A 15286-nucleotide genomic window follows, 5' to 3' on the forward strand; every position below is an offset into this window, starting at 1 on the left:
ACACTATCAAGTTTGACAAAGAGTGTGATGTGCCCAAATAATGGTAGTGATATGCCCAAATATGGTAGTGATATGACATAATTATCTAACTAGATTTAATTCGTCACTATGACGAATTGTAGGTTATATGCATTGATTTAAATAAAGATAATTGATTTTTAAAAGATATATTGATTGATTGATTTGCTCAGAATCTTTTATAATATATGACGCAAATACAATAGCCGGTATCACAATCCGATCAAAGATCCCTCTGCGTATAATGTGATAAACCACATTTGTTGCATAATAATAAAGACATTATTTACTTTTTATCTAGATTTCATTATAAATCATATGTATAATCTGTACACTAAGAAATAAAATTGAACAAACAATATGGATAATAAAAAAAAATCAATCTAGGTACCTTGAATACCATAGACACGAGCACAGACCACCGAGCCATACACAACTGACTAAAAGTTGTAGAAAGATTCCTCCGTGTATTTACTATACAGTAACCACTTTGGTGCAGATAGATTATTACATACCGCAATGAATTATAATAATATGATGACAAACTATATACTTTTAACTTTAATATATGAACATTTGAAGGAAGAAAGTTAATGTTAGGTTTGTTATTTCGGCATAAGAAAATGTCATAATTTAGTTTGATTGTCGAAATTATTTTTTTTAAATTTAATATGCAATTAATGATGACTTAATCAACTTTTGTTCTTAATTTCATAATAAATCATACATATGATACATACACTTCAAGAAAATGAAATGAAAAATAGGTGTTGACGATCTATATTAATTTTAAAATTTAGCATATTTTCACCATTTTGTTAACTTATACGTGCGTAGCCTGTCACATTTAACGTGCTCGTATAACGCAATTTCGAGTTGAAAAGTGAATCAAATATGATGATATTATTAAAGAAAGGTTTTAAAACAGATATCGGGCAAAAAGAATGCATATTAACGTTTAACGCGCAGTGCGCTTACAAAAATATGCGCACTCATGGTAATTTTTTAAACGCTTAAAATTGCCTGAAATGTACTATAATTTCATCGAAAATAATTTTTTTTAATTTTAAGCGCGCGTACGCATGCGTTATATGCGCTACGCTCATAAATGTATTGACATATGATGAAATATGACCTGAAATTTATGAGTACCAAATTTTGTTTAATTGTGATTCATGCTTGTGAAGATATGATTACAAACGTGATTTCGTTAAATCGCACGTAGACCGCGTAATTTTTGATTGCGCACCATGAAAACATAACCACGTCGATTCCTGGCCATAAGGAATATACTCTGAAAAATTGACTTAGCTAGATGAAACTGATATCAAGATAATTGACGGACAAAATAGTGCTAAAAGGAAATAATAAATAAATAAATAAAGAAATATTCTGACAGAATCAATAGGTTATATGCATGATAATGCATATAACCTAATAAATAAAGATTCTGACATGATAATGCATATAACCTAATTAACATCTAATCTAATGTTTTAAGTACTTGCATCGATGATACAATCAAAAGTAACTTATTTGACAGGGTAACTCAGCTATAAACAACATTACTCTGAATTCTATAATCTCCCTCTGCCTCTGGGCTAGGTGGCAGTATCATATATTTCCACATCACATTTTTTTTGTCGCATAAAGTATGATAGTGTAGACAATACCTAGAGATTTTGGCTGTAATTGTAAGCAGGTTTCTACCTGTATTTTGTTGAGAAAGCTGTTTTAAATCCAATATAGGCAAAAAGTTGTTTGATGCTATCAAGTGCAGGACAAGAATAGAAAGTGAATTCCTCTTCATTTAACACAACAATAATTTATAAATAGTTAGCAAATTAGTTAAAATAATATCTAAAAAATAATACCTAAACATTAAAAAGGCATATTGTCATAAATTTAGTATGATGAAATCAGGTGATCAGTAATTTAAGTTGGTGACCAAAGTGCAATTTTTAATATCTTCTGGAACAATTTCCCATGTCTAGGGAAAATTACAAAAGAGGAGTTGGTATTTTCCTTCCAATGAATTAATCGTCCTCAACACCTTTCACTTGATTTTACATATTCATGAAAAGAGGGTGGGGGGAACATGTAGAATATTTAATATTTAAGGTCTTGTATCTATATGAATATGAAGTAAGAATTCCTTTCTTTTCTGTAGAAAATGAATAGAGTAGCCTTTTTCTGAATATTCTCAAGTCTAGTAATATTACAATTTTCATTTGGTGCCTACATACAACAACAATATTTTATAACTGGTAAAATCAAAGCTTTATAAATATTTAGCATTGCTGACCAAGTCATTACCTTTTTGCTAAACCTTGAAACTGTAATTGAAATGTTAGGACAGCATCTTCAAAATCATTAGTGTCTAATAATATAGTTTTTCAAAAACAGTTTATTTTTAATCTAAATGTAATCTTGAATTGAAGGTTTGGTTTTACCTTCATTATTCCAGTTGGAAATTGATATATCTCTTATTGATATTGATGCTTTTGTATGAGCTATTCTGTGTTTTTGTCATTTTCTTCAGAGAAAATATTCTCAATAAACATTTAATTCCTCTAATATATTTTTTGAAACAAATTGGTATTTTGAATGCAGGCGCGATATATCTAAAATATTTAAAAACAAATCACAGAATTTCACTCATGTGCAGTGTATTCGTGGCGCTATAGTATCTTTGATTGTTACCGATCAATGTTTTCACAGTCACTTTTACTTCCGATCCATACGGAACTACTATAATTTATAGATGGTATAGCAATCGTTCGCCATAGAATGTTTCCATAGTACACCCTATTAAACAATTTGGGTTACCTCTGATGGCTATTGCACTATGTGTCCGATTAGGCGGTTACATATTTGTAATACATTTTCAACATAATTATGATCATTAATATTTCTTGATATTGTAACCCCTAAATATTTATAATTTTCACATTCTTCTAATGTTTCCTAATTTCCATAGCTTATTTATATCAACAAGCACTGACTTGGAGTGGTTAAATGTCAAACCCCAATCTTCAGCAAATTTTGCAGTTAATTCTAGCATTTGATTCATTTTAGTCAGTGTAACCAGGTTGACCTCTATCTTTGTTTCAATGATCCGTTACGTGAGGTGTTACGTAGCAATAGCCGTTACCGGTCACTTCTCGTACAAATAGTTTTTGTAACAGCTTTTATCCAGCTTTTTTGTATATCTCAGAGCAAACATAATTTCTATGTATATTTTATATGGAAATGACAATAAATGAAAATAATTTTCCACTGAAAAAATTATATTTCCTGATAGAAATAATAATACCTACTGAGTGTGCCTAATCAAAATTTGTCATCTTCAAAACTACACTTACATGTCTATTATCATTGGATGTTACAAATGGATGTTACAGTAGCTTAGCGCGCATCAGGGATATCCTGGTGCCACATGTCACCACTGATCACAACCTCTGAAACCATACAATTTAAAAAAAATCAGGATAGGATAATTTGGTAATATTACAAACTAATTATGTTCTAATTTTTTTTTTAAAGATGTGACGACAGACGAATTATTGGATTTAGCCAAAGAGCTTTCCAAAGAATGGAAACGGCTGGGAGTATATCTTGGCTTTACAATGGCAGACGTAGATCGCTTTGAATATGACGATAGGGGCTACTTACTTGATGCAATTTTTCGAATGCTGGAATCTTGGAATAAGAAGGCTACTGGGAAGTCCAAGCGTTCTCAATTAACAGCAGCTCTTGAAAAAGCTGATAGGAATGATTTGGCGGCTAAAGTTAAAAACCCATAAATTTTGAAATTTAACAAAGATATGAAAGGTTTCCTAAAAAGATTAGGCTCATAAATAAATAGTATTTATGACCTTGTATTTTGTGGATGTGTGGGTCCACAAGTAAGTAACAGTAGGAAGCTTTCAACAGCTGACCACCAACATTTGTTTTTGAAAAGCATTTAAATTCTAGTTTATACCTATACAGTAGAACCCTAGGGACACCCCTATTAAGGGACACTTTCTTGCCGCATGTTTCAACACCAACCCCTATTCAGGGAAAACTTCTATTAAGGGGACATGAACACTTTTGAGTAGTGTGCCAAATGATTGATTTATATCATTTTGAATACAAAAATGGATATCATAAGAATTACGATAATACTTATGATACTTTCTCTGGCTTAACAGTTTCTTTGGATGCTAAATTTTCAATACTTCTCAATTTCGGTTCATTTTGTTATATTGTTTTTTTTTTCTGCTAAAAAATTTGATTTTTGGCTAGTATCCCCTTAATAGGGTAGCCCTTTTCATGGGACAATTTGTTGAGGTCCTGAAGGTTTCCCCTTAATAGGGGTTCTGTAGTTGCAAAACTATAACTAAGTTTGTCTATAATAAAGTATTTTATATTGTACACAGTTTTTAAACTATATTAATTTTCTTAAATCATTAACATAGGCCTACTATAGAACTTGTAAATTCATTCATTCATTCGTGTCATTCATTTTGCAATTTATTTACTATACAATACACTGAGATATAAATATCACTATTTATCTTTTACAGCACCAGTAAATGTACCTTTTGCAGCATTAACGCTAATTACTGTAAATGCAATGAATAAATAAGAACTTACAAAATGATTAGAATTTTAAATCTAAGATTATTTACATAATATAATTATTTAACAATATTATTATTACTTTGAAACGATTAAACTTTTAATACTGTACAGTACCATTTATTTATCCATGTTTGTTTTGTACTTTGTCATTATTTTATTGCCCTTTGTAATCTTATTTTAACTTTATATGTATCTTATAATAAAAAAATACAAATTTGATTTCTTGTTATAGTTGAAATGGCGTACAAACGAGGCATAATCAGAATGTATATTTTTAATTTGCTGCCTCACAATTCATTTGACTCGTGCAAATAGATATAATTTGACCAAAAAATATTAACCCTAAACCGTGAATAAAAAATGTGTAAACCAGAAAGATTACCCATTTTCTTTTTATATTTTGGTTTTATTTTATTTAATTTTCTGTTTGTGGGGTGGTGGGTGGGGGGAATTCATTTTTATTAGGCATACACATGCACAGACCACCGCCGTCTATCTATATATAAATTTACGTAAGGGCAAAATTCGGTAAATCGTGCGTTACTTCTAGAATGTTTACTCGGTGGTATATAAAGTTGGTTCGTACTTTCGGTACTGATTTTACCCACCTGATGTAACCCTGTTTACTAAATTAAATTGAGTTAGATAATTGGTATTGACAATTAAATCGAATTTAGGTTCAACAATTTTCCCCAAATAGGGATGTTTTCCGATCGTGGTATACACTGTCTCCAATGGATGTCCATCTTGAAAAATACCCGTACACAATAATACGAGGATGCTTCGCATTTACCTATCTCCTTCTACGATAATTGTTTTTAATAGCTGAAAACAGCATCATAATGTTGAAGACAGGCCAATTTTCTTTAAAAAATACTTATTTGATAGATTTAATATACGTTTATACAAATGTATTGTTGCGATGAATTGAACATTCCAATCTCTCAGTCTCCCAGTATAATTGTTTGGTTTAACACAAGTAGGTACATTTATGGGCCCTTGGGGGATAAACTTAAAACCTTCAGATATAGTATTGCAATACTTTGACAAACTGTAAATACGTATTGACCATTTTTTGTCTCTATTTGAATCGCAAATTTCTTACTGCGAGTGTGGGTGCTGTTAGATATATAAACAAAAAAACAAATAAACTTTATTATTGTGATTGTGGGTACTGTTACTTTTGATATATAAACACATAATATACAAATAAACTGTATTACTGACAGTTGCTTCTCAACGTTTGTATTAAACAATAATTACAACAAATATAAATGTCGTAGTGGTGTATCGTTACATGTACTTTACTATTTCAATCGATGACTGACAGTTTTAACAAAGTATTAAATCGCAAATGTTCTACTCGGGGGTTCTACTGTATTTAATGGTATAATTATAGGCCTATAAAACATGAAAAAAATATTTCGTTACTGAGTGGATAGAGTATATATTAAAAAAATATTGCTCTTTGTACCCATCCTCTTCCCCATCCTTCAACCCTAATGTTACATACAAAAAACAAATTTGGTTTGTTTAAATGAGTCCAAATCAAAAATTTGGACACATTCTTCTTCTAATTTTGTTTTAATATGAGGATATAGAGCTTCATCAAAACATTTATTTCATCGTGAAATTACAGGATGGATAAACTATTTTATAATTTATCGTTCTTATAAACTAAGTCTCATTTGAGGCTTAGGGAGTGGGGGTGGAAGAATCGTGAGTTACAACCCTGGCACTTAGGTCAGGATTAAACCTCTTGGGATTGGAAGGCAGGCATGTTAACCACCAAGCTACAGCTCTGCTACTATTGATAGGGTATTTGGTTATTTTTTAAATACATATCCGGCTTCTGTGTTTGGCTATATAAATTGTTTTTATTTTTATATTGTACTTAAAAACAATTAATCGACTTACATAGTAATTTTTAAAATGACACTAGGGCCTACCAATTAAATTTGTATTTCATTTGTATTTAAAAGATATCCTTTTCTATAAATGTTCATCTGACATTTTCCTTACAAAAATGAACTCTGCATATCAGATGCAGTTTAGCAATTCACACTTTCTAGGAATTAATTCTATTATATTACATCGTCAAATACCAGTGGAGCCTCCACCATTTAAAAAAAGAAGAACTGGGTATTTATCTTTAAAAGACATGATTTTATTATCGCAAAGTGAAGTGTGCTCTTGCACAATGTTCCTTGACACTTTGGAAGGTGATACTTTGCAAGTTTCCCGATTTTGATCAAGGTTCCCGCTATCTTTTAAATGGTGATTAAGAAGCTGACAAAATACTAGAACACTGGTACAGCACATTATAGTTGGTCTGTATTCTCTAGAGATGTGAAAGGCACCCAACAATAGAAACACTATTTAGCTCAGTGGCGTCTCTGATCAATGAGGAAAATGTATGCATGGCAGTCTCTTCTGAAAATGTACCAGATATTATTTTTCCTTCCTGTGTAAATTGCATTGACTTGATCTCCTCGCCTTACTTTAGGTGGTTGTGTCAGAGTTACCCTACAATGTAATTGTTAATGTCCATGTCAATATTTTGTGTCCTTTCCAGAAGTCCAGAAAATACAAAAACAGACCGAAGACCGTAACGTGCTGCACCAGTGTTCTTCGTTGAAACATCTTAACAGATATTAACGGTAACTTTGATCAACATGGGGGAAACTTACAACCACCTTCCACCATGCCAAGATACATGGCACAAGAGCATACTTCAAATTGCGATATGAAAAAATAGAGATATCCAGTTCTTTTAAACGTATGTGGAAGCTCCACCGGTCTCTAAAGGCTGTGTAGTGTAATTTCTAGAAAGTGTGAATTGCTGAACTGCAGCTGATATGAAAATTTAAAAAATAGACATATTAATGAGTTTGCAAATATAAAAAACATGATTACAAATTACTGAAAACGAACACATTTCTTCATAATACACAGCATATTCATTTTTTGTTAATCTTTACCTTTAATTTTCTTGTTTATTGGGTCTATGTTTATGAAAACATCAGTTTGCATAAGATCTATAGATCTTTTTTATTTTTAAGTCATTTTTTATTAAAGTTCAATGACCTTCTGACCTCTAATGGCGTCAATATTTGTTGGATTTACTTAGAAAAAATATATTACACTTGAACTATCTATTAGTAGAGAGGCCAAATACTCAAAAGTCCTCTAGAAAAAGTTTGGGGGCAATTTTTTAATAAGAGGCAACCATGTTGAATGTATCCTCAGTTTTTGGGTTTTAAGGTCAGTTTATAGTGTTAAAATATATGATTTTTTCTTTATTTATGAAAAATCATCTATATCAACAGATCTATCCAAAAAACTATTTTTGAAGATCAACTAATGTTACATATTATAGTAATTATAAGATAAACATTTTATTGTACACATAAAAACAAAGGAAATGAAATACAAAAGTGTCATTTTCTCAAAATGTTGTTTTAACATAATTTAGATAGAACATCCGTTAATTACAGTTTTATAGACTTTTCCCCAGTATGTTTTTTTATATGTTGTTCACCAGTCAGGTTTCTGTTTTCGAGAAATCTACAAAACAGAGAGACTTCCTATACGACCTAATGTTGGGAAGTTTTCATTGGGGTCTCTGTTTTGGAGAAATGTCAAAAAACAGAGATCCGGGGCCCCTATAACATAATTATTGATAAGTTGTTTTTTCAATCTTTCAATGATACATTGCAATAACAAACAAGTTTTTGTTGAGGTTTCTGTTTCGAAAAATCTCGAAAGAGAAACCTGGTCAATTGAGTTTTTGAACACCCTAATTAATTGGACTTTATCAAAGTTGGAAGGTTTCTCCACCTTGAGACCTTAATTGCATCTATAGCGTAACGCCAGTTACACTCCTCGCTACAAATATCATCATGTGAATTTGTAATCTATTACTAAACTATAAGAAGTTAATTAGCAACACCTTAAATTAGAACAATGGCAATAGTTAACTTTGCTGATTACAACTTACGCAAGTACATCGATCTAGTTATCATTTGGAATAAGTAGTACCAATTTATGCATCGGACGATCAAACTTTATCCGGCGCCTTCCAGAATAGACAGACACCTTACGAACAAGTTTGGGTACAGTTCGATCCCTCTGGCCAACCCCATTCATTTCCTTTCGCATTTGGGTCTTTCATAATAACTATGTCTCCGACTTTCATGTTCCTCTTCTTCGTCTCCTATAGAAATGTTGGACCATTTAGCCACCTTTGATTATCGACAAATTGGGCAGCCGTCAAACCTCTACTTCCTTCATCGCTGGGATTATCCTCTGAACGCACATACTTCCATTGATCCACATCCGTCAGGTCACGTATGAGCTTGCACCCTGTTGGCAACATAAATCTTAAAGCGCTTCGTCTAATTTTTCAAGTCACCTTGCTATCAGTCCAGTAGTACTCTTTCACAACATCTAGCCTTAATTCCTTTCGCAAATAGGCACTTACTCTTGCAGAAACCACCGCTGCTGTTCTAATCTAGGTATGGTGATTCTCCTATTTAATGGCGTTACCCTAGCTTTTCCAGCGACGAATGATACCTTTACACTACCATCTAGGTATAGTACTCGCAAATAAGAACACTGTCGATATCCGGCCTCCGATGCATCTGAGAAATGATGAAGTTCTAGAGATGTTACATTGTCACATTCAGGCTTTATACACCTTTTTATTCGTAGAACTTCAAGTTTGTTGAGGTCATTCTTCCATTCGTTCCATCTCACCTTGAGATCAGCTGGTACATGGTCATCCCAACCAATTCCTTCCTTACAAAGTCCTTGCAGAAGGGGTTTTCCAGTTAGCATCACTAAGAAACCTGAAGGATCATAAACCGAACACACTGTAGCCAAAATGCCTCTTCTGCTTCTGAAATAGAGACAATCGGCTTCTGTACACCACAATAACCCCAACACTCTGTAGGCAAGTTTTCGCCAGGATCTAACTGTTTGATTTTTCAGCTCTAAGCTCCACAGGAATCGAAGCAAGGGCTTCTCTGCTGTTAGATGACCATTTATGGAGCACCAGTCCTGCCTTATTACACAATTTGATGGTTAAATCAACAAGGTCGATTGTGTCTTTTACAGTCGCTCTAGATGTTGCACCATCATCCACGTAAAAGTCATTTCTTACATATGTCTGGGCGTCTGTCCCGAACTCCTCGCCGTCATCTGCTGCACGCTTCAGACAAAATATATGATATTGTTTGATAGGTATTTCACGAATTGTTGATCTTCGACTGAGAGTCATTATGCATCGCTTTTGTGTTCTATGAAGTCTAAATGAAACATTGATTGAATAGTACCAATAGTTTCTTTACACATGATGTGTAAAAACTTGAAGTAATTTTGTCTTCGTTAGTTTTACAAACTGTGCCGAAGTGTTGAGCGTATGGCTCGTTCTCACCCCCTGCAATGACGTCTCTGGGTCGTACTGCTCTTGGTACGTCATTTCCAATAGTATGGCAACAGGAGCTCTTTTCTATAGGGCGGGGATCTGCGATGCTATCTTGGCAATGTGAGGCCACTGAAGTGCTGCTGTTGGTGTAGGTATCTGAGATTTCTGGCTGGTATGCATTCCCTGCTGAATAAGACAGGTACATTTATTTCAGTTTTCCTATCAAAGCTTGTCACTTGTAAATCAACAAATCGTTGGCAATCTATTTCCGTGGCCCCATGCATTGTTGATAGCTTCATTCTGGTTGCTTGTCCCTTCAAGTTCAAGTTCTCCGCTACTGCATCACTTATGAAACTTGTGTTGCTCTGGGGATCAAGAATGCAGTAGACCAACATTTCAGTGCTGCGGTCAAAAGATGATATTATCCAAACTGGAACGATCATCGAGTTGTCATTGTGTCTCCTACAGTTGCCGCAGACAGTCGTGCACTTGTTATCTACAGAATGTTCGTTTTTGTCAATATTCTTCCTTTCAAAATGAAAACATGTCATATGATCCTTTTCCTTGCCTGTTCTGCATGGCTTCTTTAGCAAGCAATATTTTATTTGATGTTCATCAGAACCACATCCAAAGCACAAATATTTTTCTCTGAACAGTTCCCTTCGTTTATGCCTAGGCAATGGATCTGGCATAAATATAGGATTGTTTGCTATTTCTGCCTTCCTTTTTACAAAAGCTGCGAAGAATTCGAACTTTGGAAAGTCTTTGGACCTTTGACATTCACCTTTCCATTTGTTCTGTAGTCCATAAGGTAGCTTCTGTTATAACATTTTGTTTTCTTCGGCAAAATCTAAAATATCTAATTCCTTTATTGTTTTCTTCTTTGCAACAAGGGTTTCATTAAGAGCATCGGAAACTCGCCTCAGTGCCATTGGATCTCTACCACATTCTGGAAATGACTTTAACTTTTGTCTAAAGGCGTTGGCGAAGACGGTTTTATTTCCATACCTCTCTATTAGCTCACGTGTAGCTTCAATATATGCTTCACTGGTTTGAAGCACAAGGTAACCTCTGACAAGGTCCTTTGGTTCATCAGCCAAGTGGTTCACCAAGTGATTCTCCTCAGCCGTTACAGATTTCGCTTCTATAAGGTTGTTGAACGAACTGAGCCATGAAGGAAACTCGATAGGATTGCCATGGAATTGATCAATAACTGTAACCCAGTTACACTGTCGATTAGGGGGGAAGGTTTTGTCTAAGGATTTCCTAGAGTTTGCTGTACTTCTTCCATTTCTTCATCCAGTAGGTTGTCGACATATGCTGCGGTTCTTGACCTAAAGTCTTCTGATGGTAGATTTGGCATGGACTCATTTTCAATTAACTGTTTTTCCATATCGCTCCATACGGAAAATCGTGCTTCAGCTATCAGGATTTCCTCCTCTACCTTGAGGGCATCTCTTTTGGCCTGATACTCCTGCTCCTGTCTCTTCAATGGAGCACTTTCTTGTGCTATACGTTTCTTTGCGTTGGCTATTGCCAGGTCGGCTCTGCACACATACAAAAGTCTCGGCTCTTCGTGAATTGTAACGTTACCGCGTACTACCCTTGTTTGCCAGGGCAATACAATTATTGTCCCAATATTATTTAACAAATATAGCGTAACGCCAGTTTACACATATCTTGATGGATGGCGTTGACAAACCCACAGATGTTCCAGAAGATGAAAACTTAAAAACATGATGGTCATTCACTACCAGTTCAAGGATTCAGTAAATATGGCTGTCAGGCATTTGGTGAATATGCAAGTTACCTAGATAATGAATACAGAGAGAACAGTACAAGAATGATACGAGTTGGTAACAGGGGGTAGATTTTCAAGGTGCAAGGTAAACACGGAGAAATTATCTGCTATAGCAATCACAAAGAAGATATATGCTTATACATGACAGTGATGTACTTGTAATGATGTGCACTTTGTAACTCCAACAGCAACCATACTAAAGTATGCACGATGTCTGGTATAGTGAACAACAAATTTGGTCATTTTGAAACCCCACTACCCGGCCCATAGCCTCAGCAGGCTATCTCATAAAAATTAGTTATTTATTTATATTTATTTAAATTAATACTGATAATAATTAACAGGTTTGTGCTCTATTTGACCTTATGACCTTGAAAATGACCTTTAAACTTGTACAGGAAGTTGAAAAATGTATAAAATTTATCCTCTTCCGCAATATGTCAATAATGATCTAATATGGTTAAATTTGTTTCAATTTGCTTATAAGTTGTTGAAAACAGTATAAAAACAGGAATTTACCATATTTGACCTTATAAACTTGAAAATTACCTTTAAACTTGTAAGTTGATATATTGATGAACTTGATCATCTTCCGCATGATGTCAATAATTACCTAATAAATGTTACATTTGTTTTAATTTGCTTATAAGTTGTTGAAAACACCTTTAAATCCTGATTTTACCATATTATTTGACCTTATAACCTTGAAAATGACCTTTGACCTGAAATTTGAGAGCGGCATCCACCCCTATCTGTGTTGTCATCCCTTAAGGGATATATTCCACATGGTTGCCTGCTATTAACAGAAAATACCCGCAATGATGAAAAAGCTCATATTGGCCTACTATCACACTACCTTATATCAAGAAAATGCAAATCTGTTACACTACTAATTCCCAAGTTATTAGCAAAAATTTTACCCCCTACCCCAAAATTTTTGTGTTGCATATTTTCCGTAGGCCTATGCGGGTGTTATCCTAAAAAATGAGAGAGTTATATCAAAGATAGTGTAGTAGGCTATCTTTGGTTATATTATTATTATACATATTATAATTAATTGTTTGGACGTTGAGGGCGACTTATATTAGCAACCAAAAATGCACAGTTTCAGACTGTTACCTTCTTTGCTCCTACCCTTGGTTTTAAAACACCCATTTTTTTTTAACTTAAAACGTACCAACTTCTAAATAATTATTAATATTCAACATCTACAAAGTATATACTACGTACGTTCGTACATGTTTATAATTTGTTTTGTTGAAAAATGTGCGTAGAGGGGTGGGGACCAGATAATGGAATGTCGTAAATAAGATTAAGAAAAATATCATCAGCCGGATCGCTCTCTCCCCTCCACCCGGGAAATTCCGACGATAGGACCCTAATCGAACGAAATTGTACAGAAAATGGACGAAAACGTTAAAGTTGCTGTTAGAGTTCGACCATTCATATCCTTAATAATTGAGTAATGCTAGGCCTAGTCATTAATTAAGCTGAGTGAGTGAGCTAGCTAGCCAGGCAGGCAACAGGCTGGATGGATGGACAGTACAGTGTGTGGGTGGGCTAAAATCCCTAAAATAAAAGCCTAGGCTAGTAATAATAATTAGGCCTAGCTAGCTGTGCGTGAGTTCCTGGCCTGGCTGCCTGTGGGAGGGACTTGCTGTCTAAGGCCTAGGCTATACAACCAGCCAAATACAACACATTCTTGGTGACTGTAGTACGGCTTGAATAGGAGGACCCCTGTTTTGGCCGGCGGCGCGGTAGACTTCCCATTTTTTAGACTTGCCACCCACCCGGTCATCGTCCCCCAGGTTTTCCACATTTTCTCCTAGATTACAAAGATAACTGAATTTTGATGTAGCCTAATATGTATGGAACGCCTCCTCTGCCTTCAGTTCACATTTATCATGCAGTACACACCAATGGTCATGCAGTACACACCAATCGTCATGCAGTACCCACCAATGGTCATGCAGTACACACCAATCGTCATGCAGTACACACCAAACATCATTCAGTACACACCAATCGTCATGCAGTACACACCAAAAATCATGCAGTACACACCAAACGTCATGCAGTACACACCAATCGTCATGCAGTACACACCAATGGTCATGCAGTACACACCAAACATCATGCAGTACACACCAAACATCATGCAGTACACACCAATCGTCATGCAGTACACACCAATCGTCATGCAGTCAAATATTGCGTAATTTATACCGCCACCTATCGACAAAATCCAATATCACGTGACGTTTATTAGACGACTGTAAAACTAAGGCTATTCAAACTGTATACTACAGCAACTCACGATGTCTACTACTACATCGCACGTGCTTTATATGGAACGCCTCCTCTGCCTTCAGTTCACATTTATCATGCAGTACACACCAATGGTCATGCAGTACACACCAATCGTCATGCAGTACCCACCAATGGTCATGCAGTACACACCAATCGTTATGCAGTACACACCAAACATCATTCAGTACACACCAATCGTCATGCAGTACACACCAAAAATCATGCAGTACACACCAAACGTCATGCAGTACACACCAATCGTCATGCAGTACACACCAATGGTCATGCAGTACACACCAAACATCATGCAGTACACACCAAACATCATGCAGTACACACCAATCGTCATGCAGTACACACCAATCGTCATGCAGTCAAATATTGCGTAATTTATACCGCCACCTATCGACAAAATCCAATATCACGTGACGTTTATTAGACGACTGTAAAACTAAGGCTATTCAAACTGTATACTACAGCAACTCACGATGTCTACTACTACATCGCACGTGCTTTATGACTAAAATGGCTCGCAAAACTATTAAAGCAATCTTGGAATCTATAGGACGTAGGCGCGGCTAGGAGGCCATTGTAATCATTGAATTCCATAAAAGAAATAATAAATAGTCTTAGTTTTACAGCCGTCTAATAAACGTCACGTGATATTCGATTTTGTCGATAGGTGGCGGTATAAATTACGCAATATTTGACTGCATGACGATTGGTGTGTACTGCATGACGATTGGTGTGTACTGCATGATGTTTGGTGTGTACTGCATGACCATTGGTGTGTACTGCATGGCGATTGGTGTGTACTGCATGACGATTGGTGTGTACTGCATCATGTTTGGTGTGTACTGCATGACGATTGGTGTGTACTGCATCATGTTTGGTGTGTACTGCATGACGATTGGTGTGTACTGCATGACGATTGGTGTGTACTGCATGACGATTGGTGTGTACTGCATGACGATTGGTGTGTACTGCATGATAAATGTGAACTGAAGGCAGAGGAGGCGTTCCATAGCTTTATGACTAAAATGGCTCGCAAAACTATTAAAGCAATCTTGGAATCTATAGGACGTAGGCACGGCTAGGAG

The 15286-nt window shown here is 35.1% G+C and overlaps 1 protein-coding gene across 1 annotated transcript in view; it reads left to right on the forward strand.

Moving 5' to 3' along the window:
* The window catches only part of LOC144840366 (uncharacterized), a 60040-nt gene extending 55333 nt beyond the window's left edge, over positions 1-4707 (forward strand). The window contains exon 10 of the mRNA XM_078696158.1: positions 3565-4707. Within this exon, the coding sequence (XP_078552284.1) occupies positions 3565-3824 (260 nt within the window). The 3' untranslated portion in view covers positions 3825-4707. The remainder of the gene's footprint in view (positions 1-3564) is intronic.
* Positions 4708-15286: the final 10579 nt, after the last annotated feature.

The sequence above is a fragment of the Antedon bifida genome, chromosome 4 (assembly GCF_963402885.1).
Source record: "Antedon bifida chromosome 4, ecAntBifi1.1, whole genome shotgun sequence".
Classification (NCBI taxonomy): Eukaryota; Metazoa; Echinodermata; class Crinoidea; order Comatulida; family Antedonidae; genus Antedon; species Antedon bifida.